The sequence below is a fragment of the Sus scrofa genome, chromosome 13 (assembly GCF_000003025.6).
Source record: "Sus scrofa isolate TJ Tabasco breed Duroc chromosome 13, Sscrofa11.1, whole genome shotgun sequence".
In the NCBI taxonomy this organism is placed as follows: Eukaryota; Metazoa; Chordata; class Mammalia; order Artiodactyla; family Suidae; genus Sus; species Sus scrofa.
The window spans coordinates 40243853-40263617 of record NC_010455.5 but is presented as its reverse complement, the minus strand read 5'-3'; the positions used below and the strand labels follow the sequence as shown (position 1 = coordinate 40263617).

The window sequence follows — 19765 nt, the reverse complement described above, 5'->3', positions numbered from 1 at the left end:
TAAAAGAACAAAATAATTTCATTTGCAGCAACATGGATGGAACTAGAAATTCTCATACTAAGTAAAGAAAGTCAGAAAAAGAAAGACAAACACCATATGATATCACTTAGGTGGAATCTAAAATATGGCACAGGAAGTTTCCATCATGGCTCAGCAGAAATGAATCTTATAACGATCCATGAGGCACATGTTTGATTCTCAGCCTGGCATTTTCAGGTAATGGATCCAGCACTGCTGCAGCTGCAGCTTGGATTCAATCCCTGGCCTAGGAATTTCCGTATGCCTCAGTGGTGGCCATAAAAAACAAACAATAAAAGAAATAGGCATTCCTGTTGTGGCTCAGCAGTCATGAATCCAACTAGTATCTATCAGGTTTGGGGTTTGATCCCCAGCCTCATTCAGTGGATTAAGGATCTGGTGTTGCCATGAGCTGTGGTGTAAGTCACAGACGTGGCTCAGATCTGGCATCATGTGGCAAGAAAGAAAGACAAAAAAAAGAAAGAGAAAGACAAATACCATATGATACCACTTATATATGGAATCAAATATATGGCACAAATGAACCTATCTACAGAAAAGAAACTAACTCATGAACATGGAGAACAGACGTGTGGCTGCCAAGGGGGAAGGGGAGGGAGTGGGATGCACTGGGAGTTTGGGGTTAATAGATGCAAACTATTGCATTTGGGGTGGATAAGCAATGAGATCCTGCTGTATAGCACAGGAAACTTTATCTAAACACTGGGAACATGATGGAGGATAATATGAGAAAAAGAATGTATATATATGTATAACTGGGTCACTTTGCTGTACAGCAGAAATTGACAGAACATCATAAATCAACTATAATAAAAATATTTTATTTTATTTATTTAGTTAGTGTTTTTGCCATTTTCTTGGGCTGCTTTCGTGGCATATGGAGGTTCCCAAGCTAGGGATCGAATCGGAGGTGCAGCCACTGGCCTACACCAGAGCCACAGCAATATGGGATCCGAGCCACGTCTGTGACCTACACCACAGCTCATGGCAACGCCGGATCCTTAACTCACTGAGCAAGGCCAGGGATCGAAGCCACAACCTCCTGGTTCCTAGTCAGATTCGTTAACCACTGTGCCACGACGGGAACTCCCCCAAAAAATTATTTTAAATTAAAGATACCTTAAGGGACATCTAGGACAACAGCAAGCATAATAATATTTGCATCATAGAGGTCCCAGTGAAGGAAGAGAGAAGGGGCCAGAAAAAATATTTGAATAAATAATGGATGAAAATTTCCCTAATCTGATGCATACTGCCAATACAGACTTAATAGACAATACTGAACTGTACAAGAGTTATTTATTTTTCCTTAATCTCAAAGCTATTTTAGTAATACAAAAAGCCATATTAACATTTTTTCATTAGAAAACAATGTGATGTACAAAACTTTGGATGAAAAGATATATATATCAAAGTCACTTAATCATTTGGTGGAAAATCCACCACTCCATCAATACCACTCAAAGTGTCTTAGACAATGATTAAAATCAAAGTAAAACAAACCAACAACAACAACAACAAAAACTTCCCTAATCTGAGGAAGGAAACAGATATCCAGGTCCAAGAAGCCTAATGAGTTCCAAGTAAGAGGAACCCAAAGAGAACCTACACCAAGACATAATATAATTAATGTAGTAAAAAGTTAAGGGTAATGAAAAAATGAAAGCAACAAGAGAAAAACAACTTGTCATGTACAAGGAAAATCCCATAAGGTTTTCAGGAGATTTTTCAGCCGAAAATTTACAGGCCAGAATAGACTGACATGACATACCTCAAGTGCTGAAAGAAAAAAATTTCCAACCAATATTCTACCTGGCAAAGTAATCATTCAGAATTGAAGGAGAGATAAAAGTTCTCTAGATAAGCAAGAGCTAAAGTCCATCACTACCAAACAAGCCTTACAAGAAAAGTTAAAAGGATTTCTTTAGGCTGAAAAGAAAAGGCAATGGTAAAAAAAAAAAACATATGGAAGTAAAATTCTCACTGGAAAATGTAAATATATGTAAAAGGTAGTGGATAAGTCATTTACAAAAAGTTACAAGCTATCATAAAGGGAAATTAAGAAAATAATCTCATTTACAATTGCACAAAAAAATTAATGCAAAGTGGATTAAAGACTTAAATGTCAGAACTGAAACCATAAAATTACTACAAGAAAACATAGGTGGTAAGCTTCTTGACATTGGACTTAGTAATATTTTTGTGGATATGACTTCAAAGGCAAAAGAAACAAAATATCTACCATATGATCTAGCTATTGCACTTCTGGGTATTTATCTGAAGAATACAATAATACTATTTCAGAAAGATATATATACCCCTATGTTCACTGCAACATCATACAATAGTCAAGACATGGGACACAACCTAACTGTCCATCAATGGATGAATAGATAATGAAGATATAGTATTATCTATAAACAATAAAATACTATTCAGCCATAAAAAAGAAAGAAGTCTTGCTATTTGTGCCAACACGGATGAACTCCAAAGGTATTACACTAAGTGAAATAAGTCAGAATGGCAACTATAATTTTTCTCATGTGTGGAATCTAAAACAAACAAAAAACAAACATAGATTCAGAGAACAGATCAGTGGTTACCAAAAGGGTAGAGGGCTACTGGGGTGAAAAAGAGGGGTGAAGAGGGTCAGTTGTATGGTCACTGATGGTATTGAGGCTTTTGGGGGTGATCTCTTTACAGTGTACACAAATGTCAATTTCTAATGTCATACACCTGAAACACAATAAAACACACGTTTTTAGAAAAATCAATAACTTAATCTCAAGACAATCAGGATGTGGAAACTATGGCAGAGAAAAATTAAGTAATTTTTCATGGTCAGTGATTGCATAAATCCTTGGCAGAGCAAGGTTGGAAACCAGAATTTCTTCCTCCAAACAATAGGGTCAAGGCCACCTTCCCTGAAGCCATCACCTTTTGTATGGTCATTATGGATAGCAACAGAGGACCCAGGGGTTCAGGCCCCCAAGTCCTGGCAGGACCTGCTAAGCAATGTCTCAGAATTTGGATCCTGCCCCTTCCCCAGGACACAAGTTAGACACTACCACAGGGGCATGGTGGAGAGCTGTGAGGCCCCTTAGTGAGCAAACACCCACATCAAAAATAGAGAAGTAGAAAAATCAATAGGGGAGGGCATAAGTCCTACCAGGACAGGAGATCTAGGTCTCCTGATTTCTTTTCAACCTTGCACAAATTGGTTAAGAGCCAGTCTTTAGCATTAAAAGAATTGGTTGAAATTTCAGCTCTGTAATCTACTTACTGTGCAAACCTGGACAATCACAACACTTCTTGATACAACACAAAGATAGTCATCAAATCATAAGATAAGAGAACAAAAGAGGAAGAGAAGAAAAAAGACCTAAAAATAACAAACCCAAACAATTAAGAAAATGGCAATAAGTACCTACGTGTCCATAGTTACACTGAATGTAAATGGACTAAATGCTTCAACCAAAAGACAAAAGACAGTCTGAATGGATACAAAAATAAGACCCATATATATGCTGTCTAGAGGAGACCCAATTCAGATCTAAAGACACATACACATTGAAAGTGAGGGAATGGAAGAACACATTCCAAGAAAATGAAAATCAAAAGAAAGCCAGGGTGGTAATACTCATATCAGACAAAACAGACTTTCAAGAGACAAAGAAGGACACTAAATAATGATCAAAGGATCAATCCAAGAAATTATAACAATTGTAAATATATATATAAACCCAATATAGGAGCACCACAATAAATAAGGCAATTACTAATAGTCATGAAAGAAGTCCACAGTAATACAATAATTGTGGGGGAATTTAACACCCCCATCAAAGGACAGATCATCCAGACAGAAAATCAATGAGGAAACACAGACCTTAACACATTAGACCAGATAGACTTAATTGATATTTACAGAACATTCCATCCAAAAGGATTCTTCTCAAGTGCACATGGAACATTCCATCCAAAAAATTCTTCTCAAAGTTTCCACTGTGGCAGACTGGGCTAAGAATCCAACTGCAGGAGTTCCTGCTGTGGTGCAATGGGAGTGGTAGCATCTTTCCAGTACCAGGACGCAGGTTTGATCCCTGGCATGGCACAGTGGGTTAAAAGATCTGGTGTTGCCACAGCCACAGCTGCAGTGTAGGTCACAACTATGGCTCAGATCTGATCCCTGACCTAAGAACTCCATATGCCATGGGAAAGCCAACAAACAAAAACACCAAAAAAACAACAACAACAAAAAAAAAACCAGGAATCCAACCACAGTGGCTCAGGTCACTATAGAGGCACAGGTTCAAACACCAGCCCAGCACAGTGGCTTAAGGATCCAGTGTTGCTGCAACTGTGGGATAGGTCACAGCTGCAGGTGAGATTCAATCCCTGGCCTAGAAACTTCCACATGCCATGGGTGCAGCCAAAAAAAAAAAGGATTCTTCTCAAGTGCACATTGAACATTCTCCAGGACAGGTCACATACTGGGCCATAGACCATGAAATTTAAGCATCTTTTCTGATCACAATGCTATGACATTAGAAATCAACAACAACAAACAATTGGAAGCTAAACAAAATGCTGCTAAACAACCAATGGAACACTGAAGAAGTTAAGAAGGAAAAATTAAAAAATGCATGGACAGGAGTTCCTGTTGTGGCACAGCAGAAACGAATCCGACTAGGAACCATGAGGTTGCGGGCTCGATCCCTGTCCTCCCTCAGTGGGTTAAGGATCCAACGTTGCTGTGAGCTGTGGTATAGGTTGCAGACATGGCTCTGATCTGACATTCCTATGGCTGTGGTGTAGGCCGGCAGCTACAGCTCTGATTAGACCCCTAGCCAGCAACCTCCATATGCTGCGGGTATGGCCCTAAAAAGACAAAAGACAAAAATAAGTAAATAAAATAAAAATGCACAGACCAATGAAAATGAAAACACAATGACCCAAAACCTATGGGATGCAGAAAAGCAGTTCTAAGAGGGAAGTTTATAGCAACACAAGCTTACCTCAGGAAAAAAAGAAAATTTTCAAATAAACAACCTAATCTTATACCTAAAGCAAGTAAAGAAAGATGAACAAAACCCAAACTTGGTAGAAGGAAAGAAATCATAAAGATCAGAACAGAAAGAAATAAAATAGAGATGAAGAAAACAATAGAGAAAATCAATGAAACCAAAAGTTGGTTCTTTGAAAAGACCAACAAAATTGATAAACCTTTAGCCAGTATCATCAAGAAAAAAAGGGAACTTCCCGTCGTGGCGCAGTGGTTAACGAATCCGACTAGGATACATGAGGTTGCGGGTTCGGTCCCTGCCCTTGCTCAGTGGGTTAACGATCCGGCGTTGCCGTGAGCTGTGGTGTAGGTTGCAGACGCGGCTCGGATCCCGCGTTGCTGTGGCTCTGGCGTAGGCCGGTGGCTATAGCTCCGATTCAACCCCTAGCCTGGGAACCTCCATATGCCGTGGGAGCGGCCCAAGAAATAGCAACAACAACAACAACAACAAAAAGACAAAAAAAAAAAAAAGAAAAAGAAAAAGAAAAAAGAAAAAAAGGGAGAGGACTCAAATCAAAAAAATTAGAAATGAAAAAGGAGAAACTACAACTGATACTACAGAAACGCAAAGGATCATAACAGACTACTACAAGCAACTATATGCCAATAAAATGGACAATGTAGACGAAATGGAAAAATTCATACAAAGGTACAACCTTCCAAGACTGAACCAGGAAGAAATAGAAAATATGAATAGACTGATCACAAGTACTGAAATTGAAACTGTGGTTTAAAAACTTCCAAAAAACAGAAGTCCAGAACCAGATGGCTTAGCAGGCAAAATGTATCAAACACTCAGAGCAGAATTAACATCTATTTTTCTGAAGGTTTTCCTAAAAGTTGCAGAAGGAACACTCCCAAGCTCATTCTCTAAAGCCACCATGACCCTGATACCAAAACCAGACAAAGATACCACAAAGAAGAAAATTACACACCAGTATCACCAATGAACATACATGCAAAAATCCTCAACAAGGAGTTCCTGTCGTGGCTCATCGGAAACGAATCTGACTAGTATCCGTGAGGACACAGGTTCAATCCCTGGCCTCGCTCAGGGGGTTAAGGATCTGGCATTGCTGTGAGCTGCGACGTACGTTGAAGACACAACTTGGATCTGGCATTGCTGTGGCTGTGGTGTAAGCCAGCATCTCCAGCTCTGTTTCAACCCTAGCCTGGGAACTTCCATATGCCGTGGGTGTGGCCCTAAAGACCAAAAACAAACTAACAAAAAACAACTAAAAATAGAACTATCACATGATCCAGCAATCCCACTCCTGTGAATATACCCAGAGAAAACCATAATGCAAAAAGATATCTGTACGCCAATGTTCACTGTAGCACTATTTACAATAGCCAAGGCATGGAAGCAAATTAAATGCCCAATGACCGAGGAATGGATAAAGATGTAGTACATATATTCAATGGAATATTACTCCGCCATAAAAAAGAATGAAGTGATGCCATTTGCTGCAACATGGATGGGCCAAGAAACTATCATACTAAGTGAAGTTAGTCACAGAGTGAAAGACAAACATTATATGATATCACCCCTATGTGGAATCTTAAAAAAGAGATACAAATGAACTTATTTGCAGAACAGAAACAGACTCACAGACTTTGAAAAACTTATGGTTACCATAGGGGACAGGTATGGGGGTGGGGGGGAGGATGGACTGGGGCTTTGGGATTGGCATATGCACACTGAGCATATGGAATGATTGGCCAACAGGGACCTGCTGTATAGCACAGAGAGCTCTACTGACAGTCTGTGATAATCTATGTTGGAAAAGAATCTGAGAGAGAATGGATGTGTGTACACTTATGACTGGGTCACTTTGTTGTACAGTAAGAAGTATCGCAGCCTGGTAAATTAAATATATTTAAATAAAACTTGAAACAAATAATATGAGAGGAAACAGCCAAAAAAATAAAAATAAAAAAGTTCTAAGTTCATTAGAAGTGGTTGTGAATATCTCACTAGGTTTTCCAGCCCATTTCTACTATAACTATGTCTCCCTAGCAGCCCCTCAACCCCAGGATGGAAGCTGCAAGGGCAGGGCACTGGTACAGTTTTGTTTTCTGTGGTTTGGGCTTCCTACTGTGCCCCAGTGCCGAGATCACTGCCGACATTCAAAAATGAATACTGGCATTCCCGCTGTGGCACAACAGGATCAGCGGCATCTCTGCAGACCCAAGACATAGGTTCCATCCCCAGCCCAGCACAGTGGATTAAAGGATCTGGTGGTGCTGCAGCTGCCACATAGGTCACAACCACAGCTCAGCTCTGACCCATGGCCTGGGAACGCCACATGCCATAGGGCAGCCAAAAAAGAAAAAATAAATGAAAAATCAAACAAGCAAATAAATAAATATTGATGAGTAACCAAACCAGCACATTCTGTTCTATCCAAACCTCACATGCTCACCCTTAAATATCTCACCAGCTGTACAACACCAAAGAATGGGAAATCCTCCTATTAAACATTAATCCTGGGAATTAAGAAATTCTCTCATGGGGAACCAAGAAAACAGTAAAAAATCACAAAGTTGCAAATGCTTGGGGCTTTACAGTTAACCAAGACTTTTCCTTCATACCCTGTGAGTTAAAGGAAGGGAAGCTTAGAAGAGAAGCAAGTCAGCATCATACCTCCAGGATTTGAACCCAGGTCGCACCTGTGCATTACTTTACGAGAGTGAAAGCATGTGCGTTTGACCAGGACCAGGCTCTGGGAGGTGAGCCAAGGAGGTAGGAAAGAAGGGAAGACAGAGGCTGGGGAGCTGGCACTCACTAAGCTGCCCAGCCAGCCTCGAGCTAAGCTCTCTACCCCACTTCCCCCCTCCCTGCCTCACCCCCACTTAGTCTCCCAGGGAGGCCTCGGTGCCCAGCAGCATCACAGCCACCAGAGGGAAGCAGGAAGACATGCAAGTGGAGGCAGTGAGCTCAACCAGCGGATAGCTGGGAGCTGAGAGCCTGCCAAGCAGCACCTTTAGGATCCAATGGCCCAGCCCCTCTAGGGGAGGAGAAAGGGGCTGGGCCACCCATGAGAGGCCTAACCCGGCAGTTAGTGCGGCTGGGCCAGGCCTGCTACGCAGACTCAGGACTCAGGACGAGGTAAGTGAGGGGCCGGAGAGGGACTGGACACTCCTAAGGTCACTCCTAAAGCCTCTGAGAGCTACTTGCTTTCATTCCACACTTGTTTCCTATGTGCTACTTGTGATCCACGCCCTGTGCTAAGTAAGCGTCAGGGCCATAACATCCTGGCCCTCTTGGAGTTTAAGTAGGGAGAGGCAGCAATAAACAAAAACATAATAAAGGAGCAAATGACCTTGTACGTTACGATCAGCGAAAAAGAAAAAGCAGAGCAGATCGAGGAGGATTGGGAATGCTGAGGGAAGGGGCTTGGGATTTGAAAGAGGATGGTCAGCTAAGCCTCACTGAGAAGGTGACAGTGATCAAGGACTTGCAGAGGAAGTGAGGCAGCCATGAGGACATCCAGGGAAAGAGTGTTCCCCGCAGAGGACAGAGCCTGGCCGAGGCCCTGCGCTGAGGGGGTGACGCCTAAATGTTGGAGCACAGCCAAGAGGCAGCAGCAGTTGGAGCATAGGGTGGAAGAGGCGGGGAGAAGTGGGGCAGGGAAAGAGGAGACAAGTTAGCCGGCCTTGCCAGGATCCAAGGGGCAGAGGAGGGAGCTTCTTGAATGTGCCGTGCCAGGCCCTTTGTCAGTACCCCAAGGCCCTGCCACCCACTTAGGGCTGTCTGTATAGAGGCCTACTATGAATCCCATTTGCCACATGTGGCTGCATGACCTTACAAAGTTTCCTCCCTTCCCAAGGCTCCTGTCCTCTCTAAAAACTAGTTATAATAGCAGTAGTGTATCTGCAGGGTTGTAGTGAAGAAGAATAGGAATCACAGCAGGGGCTGCCCACAGGAAAGAGTTACAGCCTACCTCTTCGTGTTAGGCTCCAGGCCACTCTGATAGCACCCAGCGGGTTCTGCGGGGGGTTGGGGGGAGGGCACTGCCATCAGAAGACTCCTTAGAGTCTTAGAGACAGCAGGGGCAAAGGCAGGAGGAGAGGGAGGGGGCATGGGTGCGGGGAGTGGACAGATACAGGGCAAGGGGCATGTGGGGTGAGGGATAGCGGATAGCAGAAGGCGTGGACTCTCTTTCCCAGTGGCCACCAAGGACCAGACTCCCAGCTGGGAGGTAAACACCGTGACCACAGTTAAAGAGCTCAGCCCAGCAGGTGAGAGGTGGTAGGGGCCTGGGTGGTAGCCAAGTGAATGGAAGAAACAAATCAATATGAGAGCCTCAGGAAGTAGAACAAACAGTACCCGGTGTTTGCCTTGCTGTAGGGGAACAGGGGCTTCTAAGAAGCTGAGGGTTTGCTGTGAAAGATGCAGGGTCCACCAAGGCCCTGGGGGACACCCAGGCTCCAGGGAGGGGAGTGGCGTGGAATCACAGGCAAGGGGCAAACTTCTTCCCTTCAGCTCCACAGTACCCCTCAAGGCTCACAGAAATGGGCCAGATGAACCTGGAACTTAGGGAAATGGGATCCCAGGTCCCCCAGTGAGCCCCTAGGTGGGGCTGGAGCACAGACAGAGCACATGTTCTGCAGTGGGACCCCTATCCAACACCTGCCAGCCAGCTCCAGCTGTGCAATAACAGGCCATACACTTAACCTCCCTAAGATGAATTTTCTTCACATGCGACCCTCATCAATTTTGTGAGGAGTTATCCGAGCAATGCTTCGTGACGCAAGCTGGGGTGGCAGAACATGAGTCCTGCTATCAGACCTTGTCCAAATCTTGGCTAAAACATACCGAACTCCTGTTTATTGAGCAATTACTGCATAGGATCATGGACAGTGCCTGGTACACAGCAAATGTTCACAGGGAGGAGTGTCTGGGTGGGGTGGCATCAAGCACTGAAGGGAAGTTGCTCCTCCACAAAGGAGACCTTAGCTGCACTCAGCCCTGGGCAGTTCCCCCCACATAGGGATCCACAGCACAGCCCAAGACTCAGAGCAGCCAGACCAGAAGTATCTCTTCTTAGACACAAGGAAGACCCGGGCTAGAATGGACCGTCTGGCATACCGAATGTCACTGGGGGACACCTGGAGCAGGAAAGTGCACCCTGACATAGAGAGTGAGAGATGCATGCCGTCCTTCAATGTGGAACAGCTCACCAACATCCTTGATGGAGGTGCCCAGAACACTGCACTCCGGAGGAAAGTTGGTAAGAGGAGGCTTTGTACTTACATGCTTTTTTTTTTGGAAGAGTCCTTCAATAGCAGTCCACTTTCAAATAACTAACAGTGCTCTCACAATTCCACTGTTAGAGATTCACTCCTTTGGATAGTGATGGCATCTTTAATATATCAATAATCCCTGAGCCCATTTGAGGGACAGAAAAGTCCTAGGTAGCAGAAGACCTGGATGCTGGTCCTTATTCTTTCACTGCATAGCTTTGTAAACTTGGGCAAGTCACTTTGCCACTTTCTCTGTACCTCATTCACTGTATCTATAAAAGTGACAGTAAGGTCTGACTTCCTTTCCACGTCCATGAAGCAAGTGGATGGAAAGATTTGAAGGTAACAGGAACCTCCCCCAGGACTCTAAACCTTCTATTCTCTGTCTCTGGCAGAAAGCATCATCCACAGTGACCCAGAGCTTAGCCTGGAGGATAATTATTTCATGACCCAGAATGAACGTTATGAAGCCGCCTTTAAGAAGACATTCTACATCCAGATGTTGGCACAGCGCCTAGGCTGGTCACAAGACAGTCACGAATTACATTATGCTCAAAGGTTCTCACACCCAGGGAAACCCTGCCAGAGAGGACTTCACCTGGGATCCCCCAGAAGCTAGGAGCTTCTAGCTACCCCCTAGCCTAGGAGCTATTTTCCCCAACAAAGATACCTCTTGTTGGGAAACCAGGAAAGCGGGCACCCCACCCTACCAACCTAAGTGTACCTGGGCCTCTGTCTCCAGTGGGCTCTCCTACCACTGAGTCTCTCCCCCACAGAAGTCTTTCTGGAGATCTGGCCTTAGGTATACACAAAGTCTTCCAGAAAACCCTCAGGAGCCTGGGATCGGAGGAACAGATTGCCAAGTGGGACCCGCTCTGCGCCAAGTTCCAGATCCTTGGAACATATGCCCAGACAGAACTGGGGCACGGTGAGCAGGGGCTGCTGCAAGTAGTGTACAGGTTGTGTACTACACAACTCCACAGGGCCCATTCATATCATGGCAACCATGGATTTATACAGTTAATATGAAGATGTTACAGCAGGTGGCAGTTAAGGGTTATGAGGAAGCCGGGGGGTGTTTTTCTAATTTATAGGAATATATTGTATGAGCCGGTGGTGGGGCAAGTCAATGGTGGGGCGATCCCTTGTCATAGGTTGGCCATGTGTCCCCTCTTCCCCCACAGCCCACCAGTGAAAGGAAAGAAACCGCCTGTGACGATAGCAGGGAGCTACCCCTACTCCACACTGGGCTGGTGCCTGGGAGCCCCGGGCTCACTGAGACACTGCTCCCCCCATGAGATTCCCACCCTGGCCCAACCTCTAACTCCCATCCTTGATTCCCAGGGACCTATCTTCAGGGCCTGGAGACTGAAGCCACCTACGATGCAGCCACCCAGGAGTTTGTGGTCCACAGCCCAACAATAACTGCCATTAAATGGTGGCCTGGGGACCGTGAGTATCCATTCATCCCCCAGCCCCATCTGCCATCAAGAAGGACAAGGCTGGCCTGCACGACAGCCCTGAACTTGAGGTCCAACAGACCTCTGTTTCAGTCCCTGTTCTAGGCTGGTGACCTTGGGCAAGTCAATTCATCTTCCTGAGCCCCAGGTTCTTACTGGGTAAAAGAGGTGGGATGTGAAGAATTTCATCAGTGAGTGAACTTTGAAATAGCTGAGGAAACAGACCCAAACCTTGGGGGCTGATGGTCAAGGCCTCTCTCACTCACACACTGCCACCCCCAACGCATACACACTCAGCCTAGTCCTAGGCACTTCCCACAACCCCAGCTCCTCTCACCTCTCAGGTTAATGATTACGTTTGCCACCAGCCAGTGCACAGAGTACAGTCACTGAGAAAAACATCCCTCCCTTCCTCTGCTCCAAATACCCATAAGGGCTCAAGCCCTGCCCCCAGCTCCAATCAGGCCACTGATGCCACATCACCCTCTGTGGCCACCAGGTGGAGGTCACACTGCTTCGCAGAGCCTCAGTGATTTGCCAAACCCCCAGGAGAGGGGTTCTACCAGGGCTCTCTTCCTCTGATTTAAAAATACACCACTGAGGACACATCTGTGGCACTTAAGGACACATTAGATGAACACTTATATGGAAAAAAAAAAAATACAGAGTTCCCATTTGTGGCTCAGCAGAAACGAATCTGACTAGTATCCATGAGGATGTGGGTTCAATCCCTGGCCTCACTCAGTGGGTCCGGGATCCTGCCTTGCTGTGAGCTGTGGTGCAAGTAGCAGACACGGCTGGATTTGGTGTTGCCGTGAGTGGTGTAGGTACAGATGCAGCTCAGATCAGGCATTGCTGTGGCTATGGCTGTGGTGTAGGCCAGCATCTATGGCTCCGACTGGACCCCTAGTCTGGGAACCTCCATATACCGTGGGTGTGGCCCTAAAAAAGCAAAAAAAAAAAAAAAAAAAAAAAGCCAACAAATGTGAGGAGTCCAACAGAAGCAGAAAGAGACAGGAAGGTTAGACACAAGCAGAGGGGGAGAAAGATTGAGAGAAGGGGGAAGAAGTAGAGAGACAGAAGTGAGAGAAGTAAGGAGTTCACCACGTCATGTCTTAGTGGTTAATGAATCCCACTAGGAACCATAAGGGTTCAATGGCTGGCCTTGCTGAGTGGATTGAGGATCTGGCGTTGCTGTGAGCTGTGGTGTAGGTTGCAAACACGGCTCAGATCTTGTGTTGCTGTAGCTGTGGTGTAGGCCGGAGGCTACGGCTCCAATTAGACCCCTAACCTGGGAACCTCCATATGCTGTGGGTGCGGCCCTAGAAAAGACAAAAAAAAAAAAAAAAAGTGAGAGAAGAGAGCAATGTGGGAGTGGGGGAGGGGGAATCTATGACCGCTAACAAACCCACAGAGAAAAGACACCGGCCTTGAAACCAGGCAGGGCTCAAATCAGGGCTCCGCCCCTCCAGGCCAGTGACCTTGAGCACATCACTGGATTCTCCGAGTCTCAGTTTCCTTATCCAGAAAATGGGACTTTGGCATACCTGCCCTGCAAAAACTAGAAAGCATGAACACTGGGGCTGTACCACCTGGATTCTGGCAGATGCTAGTTATCTGTATTCAGTATGATTAGGTTGATGGCAGAGTGAGTCATTAATAGGTCCCAGAGGTGCCCATCTGCTGGATTGGAGCAGCGATGCACACATCTCCCTGTGATGTGGGACCCATGTTCTGACCACAGATCCTGACACACGTACCCCAGCATCTTTGATGTAAAAATCCTGCCTCCTTGATTCCAAAGAAAATTACTCAAGAGCACACACTTCAGTCAGAAGATTACAGCAGAACTAAGTTTTTTAAAAATGCCAATCTTTCCCAGAAGGCTCCACCAGGGGTGTTTTCTTTAAAATCCATAGCCTTTGTCAAGCTTTTTTTTGCCCATGAAAGAGCGAGCCACCAGAGTGCGTGGAGGGCTCTGGTCCCTTCAAGATCTCCCTAAGCCTCCCTGAGCCTCGCTACCCCCATGGGAGGGAGCGTTGGAGGGTGGTTGGTACACAAACCTGACATTTAGGGGAGTTCCCGTCTTGGCTCAGAGGCTAACGAACCCGACTAGCATCCATAAGGACGCGGGTTCAATCCCTGGCCTTGCTAGTAGGTTAAAGATCTGGCGTTGCTTTGGCTGTAGTGTAGGTTGGCACAAACAGCTCCAATCAGACCCCTAGCCTGGGAACCTCCATATGCCCTGGGTACAGCCCTAAACACAATAAATAAAAAATAAACAAACCTGACATTTAGACAGAACCCACTGTACCTCCAGCCATCTACTGTCCATAAATCCCTCCAATGCAGAGCATTCCAGAGCAAGACACTCACATGAAAACTCTTTGGATGGTTCCAGTTACTTCCAGGGAGGAGTCAGGGCATATGAAGCAAAGGGTAACCTGACTGAGCATCCCTTAACTGCCCAGGATGCCACTCCCTCCACTGCCTGGCACCCCTACACCAATCCAGTCCTCAAATTCTGAGCATTCTGGTCCCTCTTGCCTTGCACAGCCCATCCTGTGTGGCTCCCTGGAAAACATCGCTTGCCCTCCAGGCCCCTTGCGCATCCTCACCCTGACCCACACCCAGATCAAACAAAGCCCCATTCCAGGCTCATGGAGTGTCCTCCCCACAGACTGGTCTTGATGGGGAGGGCTAGCCTGCCTACTCTGTACATGGGGGATTACGCTGGGCCTCTCACCTCTCTGCCCTCAGTGGGACGGTCAGCCACCCATGCTCTGGTCCAGGCCCAGCTCATCTGCTCAGGAGCCCGGAAGGGCATGCATGCCTTCATTGTGCCCATCAGGAGCCTTGAGGACCACAGCCCTCTGCCAGGTAACTCATGCTACTTCCTTTAGGACCCCTGCCAGGAGACCCCACCAGGTCACCTTGTCCTGGGGCCCCAGGGGGCGATGGGAGAAACTGGGGGATATCTCCCTTAGACAGGGAGGGGACCAGATGGACATATTTGGCTGGTTGTCTGTAAGTTTCAGCACTTGACCTCAGCTTAGTCACCTGCAAACAGGTGCAATAACCCCAATGTCACAGGTCACTATGAGGATCAGATGAGCTAGAACATGGGTGTGTGGTTCCTAACACACAGCAAGACCTTGACTGATGGATGTTTCCACCTCCGTCTCTTCTTAGGAATCACTGTTGGAGACATTGGGCCCAAGATGGACTTTGACCACGTGGATAATGGTTTCCTGAAACTGGACCATGTGCGGGTTCCCAGGGAGAACATGCTGAGTCGCTTTGCACAGGTGAGGGTTTTGGGGAGGTGGCAAGCCTGCACTGCCTAGAGAAGGGACAGAGGCCCCCCCACAGGCTGCTGCTGGTTCTGGGCTTCCTCTACAGAGCTGAGTTTGGAGCACCCCTCCCCAGAGAGGCTCTGGTGTCCCCTGAACCTGAGTAAAACCCCAGCTTAGGATCTGTGTGATCTTGGGCAAGTCGCTTGGCCTCTCTGAATCTCAGGGTCCTCATGGGTAAATGCTCACCTCATGGAGTGGCAGAGCAATCATGAGGCAGAGTGGCAAGGCAGTCCTGAGGAGAAGAGAGATAGGCTGAGGGTGACATGGATATTTGCCTACAGGACAGCCTGGACACAACTAATCACTGAACAGACACCGGCCAAGTGCTGGAGGACGTTCTGGAGGTCCCCAACTTGCCAGGCATTACCATGACAATGTGGACTGTGGGGAGGTCCAGGGTGTCCCAGGAGAGGAGCTGTGAACCAAGGCACTTGGGCAGTGGGTACTTAGCAACAAGCACAGCACTGTTCCCGTTTTAACAGTCATTGTGGCCACACCAGCACATTTTGGTTGGCAAGTGGCTGTGCCTCCTCCGAGTAAGCATGTGAGGGCTATGGTACCTGCAGGGCCTGAAGGATCTCAGTCCTGGGCATGAGGCAGGCTGGGGAGCCCTGGCTCAGCCCACTGCCTGTCCTTGGTCCACCAGGTCTTGCCAGATGGCACCTACATCAAGCTCGGGACAGAAAAGAGCAACTACTTCAGCATGGTGGTGGTGCGAGTGGAGGTGCTGATGGTCGAGGTGCTACCACTGCTGCAGAAGGCTTGTATCATCGCCATCCGCTACTCGGTCATTCGCCGCCAATGCCAGCTCCGGCCCAGGCAAGGGGTGCCCAGAGGATGCACCACAGCCAGGATTACCTCAGTCTCACAGTGCCCGCCCCCCCAACACCAATCCTCTTTCAGAGTGGGGTACTGGGAGCATGTGCTATGCAACCCCCGTCCCGACACACATTCACCTGGACCCGGCCCATAGCACCTGTGGGGTCTCAATCTGGCTCCTTCACATCCTGGCTGGAGGCCCAATCTATGTCTGTCAGTGTCTGCCCCATCAGGCTCCTGTGTCTTTGGCCCTATACCACCAGATCTGACTTGGTCTGTCTGGCCAAATCCAACTGGGTCCAGTATGTAACTGGCTGAGTGTATCAGGGTTGGCTGGGTGCCAAGCTGTGGGTGAATGTGGCTCCCAAAGTTGTTCTGCCAGGTGTGAGGGATTGTGTCTGGAAAAGCCCAGCTGTCACCCCAGACTATACATGGCTTAAGTTGGTTCTGTCTGGTTGTGACTGTCAGCATCTGACCGTGGTATGTCCACGTCTGGATCCACCTCACTGTATGTGACTATGTCTGGCTAGTACTCTGTCCACTCCATGGCACCAAAGGGCCGACTGTACCCTCTGTTTTAATGTGTGTACATGTACACACGCGTGTATGTGCACACACACACAGTTGTCAGATTTAGCCAATAAAAATACAGGACTGCCAGTTACATTTCAATTTTAGGTAAACAAATAATTTTTAGTATAAATATGTCCCAAATGGGCACACAGCCAGGATGGGGCAAAACAGGGTCTGGACATATGGTGCCACAGTGTGAGCACAGGGACAGAAGGTAGACCTGGACACGGCATAACTGACTGCTCTGGCGCTGCAGAGAAAAGCTTCAACCTGGCAGTTCTTGTTTTGTTCCTTTTAGGGCTACACCCACAGCATATGGAAGTTCCCAGGCTAGGGGTCTAATCGGAGCTGCAGCTGCCACCTACACCACAGCTCGTGGCAACACTGGACCCTTAACCCACTGAGCAAGGCCAGGGATTGAACCCACATCCTCATGGACACTATGTGGGGTTCTTAACCTGCTGAGCCACAACAGAACTCCCAACCTGGCAGTTCTTGCCCCAACTCTGTTGTGTGACCCTGGGCAAGTCCTCTGCCCTCTTCAGGCCTCAGTTTTCTCACTTGTAAAAGGAAGCGTGAGTGAGAACATCTGGTCCAAGAGTCTGGTGGTGTTTCACAAGATGGGCTCAAGGATCCAGAGTCTAATGCAAAATGGACTGAGGGTCTAACACCAGGCAGACTTGGTGCCACCTCAGCTCTGCCACTTGCTAGCTGTGGGAGCTTAGACTGGCCACCCTATGTCTTTGTCCCTCAGCTTCCTCATCTACAAAATGGGCATGACGAGAGCAGTCTTCCAGGGTGGTGTGAGGGCTGAAATGCAGAGAAGTGTGCCAGGGGCCCTCAGCCCAGGACCCTTACCTGACAAACCCAAGGCACCTTTGGCCAACCTAGCTTCAGAGTCCCAGGCTGAGGGAGTCTTCTCTAGGAGTCAATTGCTAAGCAGAACGTACTGCCGATGATGTCCTACTTGGTAGCCATGTTTTCTGGGTTGCAAAAGTGTCCCAAGGATGGTTATAATAGTACCTGTCCAGGTGAGGGGCTGCTGGCCCAGAGGAGAGACCCCCCCCCCCAGGTTTCTCCCCATCATCCATGGGAGGCTCCAGCACATTCAGGCTCTATTTCAGCCCACAAATAGTTACCACAAGCCCCACATGCCGAACAGAGTCTCAGGCACTGAGGACACGGCTAAGGACAAGGCAGGCACGATCCCTACCTCATAATTCAACCAAACCCATGTTCACATCCTCACAGTTACTAGTTAGGCTCCATCTATTTCCCAGTACACAGCACATGAAGGTCAAGGTTCAAATCATCAGGGGTACAGGGCCACAACCCCTCACCCCAAAACCTTGAGACCAGATATGCTAGAAATCAAAATTTTCCAGATTTTAGCGGGCTGATACAGTACACACTATCCTTTTGTAAACCTCCACAAGGGGTAGCACCCATAAGCAAACGTATCAGTATTTCTACAGTGAAATGTGTGGATATTCATGTTACATGGAATTTTAAGATTATACTAGCTTCACGTCAGTCCAGGTCAAGTTTCACAATGAGTTATAAAAAACTGTCAGTTTTTAAGGCTTTTTATGGCAAGGCAGATGTGGCAGGTAGCAATCGCTCTCTCTCTCTCTCTCTCTTTTTTTTTAATTTTTAGGGCCACAGTGGTGGCATATGGAAGTTCCCAGGCTAGGGGTCCAATCAGAGCTACAGACACTGGCCAATGCCACAGCCACAGCAACATTGGATCCTTAACCCACTGAGCGGGACCAAGGATCAAACCTGCATCCTCATGGATACTAGTTGAGTTCGTTACTACTGAGTCATGACGGGAACTCCGGAAGCAGTCTTCTACATCTTCTGCTTTTCTTTCCCTCAGCAATCCAGAGGCCAAAATCCTGGACTACCAGACGCAGCAGCAAAAACTCTTCCCTCAGCTGGCCATGGCCTATGCATTCCATTTCGTGGCAAAGAGCCTCCAGGCATTCTTGCATCGCTCCTACAGTTCCATTTTGGGCCGAGACTTCAGCCTTCTGCCTGAGGTACCTGCTGTCCAAGGGGGCAGGAGCTGGGAGCATGGCTGAAATTGTCCTCCTCCTCGGAGGCAGTCCTGGTCCTGCCCCCATGGGCTCTTTCCACTTTCCTCCTCCCCAGACTTCCAACCTCCCAGCACCCCGCCCCCAGGCTGCCCTGGGAACTGTACCCTGACATATACATCCACCCCCATCTGGCCCCCAGGAAGATCCAAACACGTTAGAAGAAATAATCACACATAGAGTGTAGAATCAAGCACACAATCCCTGGTGTGTCTCTGAAACCCGAAAAGCTCTGAAAACCCAAAGCTGTTTAGAACTCATTTGGTGGCATAGTTTGACCTGAATTAACCTCATTTATCCCACTGAGTGTAAATATATTTTGCAGCAGAAATATTAATATGCTAGATTGCCAAGGCTAGCCTGCACTCCTCTAGGGGTAGTATACGTAATCTACCTTAAGTGCCCTGCTTTATCTTTCTAAAATTCAAAAATATTCTGATTCCAAAACACATTTGGCCCCGAGGTTCTCAGATCAAGCACTATGGCTATACAAATACACTAAGACAGAGGCTGTCTAGGCCTGCGCTTGCTAAGCACTACTTCTTAAGCCTTCCAACTGTACAGCAGGCACCATTTGTACACCCACCTTACAAATGAGGTAAGTGAAGCACAGAGAGGTCAAGACATATGACCTTCCTCCCCAGGACTTGAACATCTGAAAGATGGGTAAGGGCTTTCAAGAACTAAAAACTCAAACCAGGTCTGCTGCCCAGCAGTCCCTCCTACAACCCAGAACAGTGGGTTGATGGTGGACCTGCAGTCCTCTCAGGGCAGCTCTCCAAGGCCTCTGCTTGTCAGCAAAACCCATAGCTCCTGGATGAGGGTAAGGCCAATCCCAGAAGCACTCTCTTCCCACAGTCCTGGAGACACTGGCCTGGACAGTTTTGTTTTGTGCTCACTGCCCCGACAGTGACACTGCCTCTTTGTAGGGCCCTAGATGAGTCACATAACCTGAGTCTCAGTCTTCTCATTTATAATAAAGTTGTAAGCTCAGGAAATAGTTCTGACCTCACAGAGCTGTGCTCAGCACACAGTGGGCGCTCTGGGCGTCATAAGCATGGTTCTAATTAAAGAGCACCCTTGTGTCGCCTGACCCCCTTTCTGTTCTCG

General features: G+C 47.2%; 1 protein-coding gene across 5 annotated transcripts in view; it reads left to right on the top strand.

Annotated features, from left to right (window-relative positions):
• The window catches only part of ACOX2 (acyl-CoA oxidase 2), a 35016-nt gene continuing 22901 nt past the window's right edge, over positions 7651 to 19765 (top strand). For 3 of the 5 annotated variants that reach the window (XR_002337599.1, XM_021069070.1, XM_003132281.5), the window contains exons 1-9: positions 7894 to 8213; positions 10156 to 10338; positions 10747 to 10909; positions 11128 to 11279; positions 11696 to 11803; positions 14572 to 14691; positions 15004 to 15119; positions 15814 to 15986; positions 18439 to 18601. Coding sequence is in view for 4 of the 5 variants with exons in the window: in XM_021069070.1 (XP_020924729.1) it covers positions 10179 to 10338; positions 10747 to 10909; positions 11128 to 11279; positions 11696 to 11803; positions 14572 to 14691; positions 15004 to 15119; positions 15814 to 15986; positions 18439 to 18601 (1155 nt within the window). In the remaining variant the exon portion in view is untranslated. Of the gene's footprint in view, positions 8214 to 9274; positions 9347 to 10155; positions 10339 to 10746; positions 10910 to 11127; positions 11280 to 11695; positions 11804 to 14571; positions 14692 to 15003; positions 15120 to 15813; positions 15987 to 18438; positions 18602 to 19765 lie in introns of all 5 variants that reach the window. The other 2 variants (XM_005669686.3, XM_013981816.2) reach the window with 2 other exon arrangements.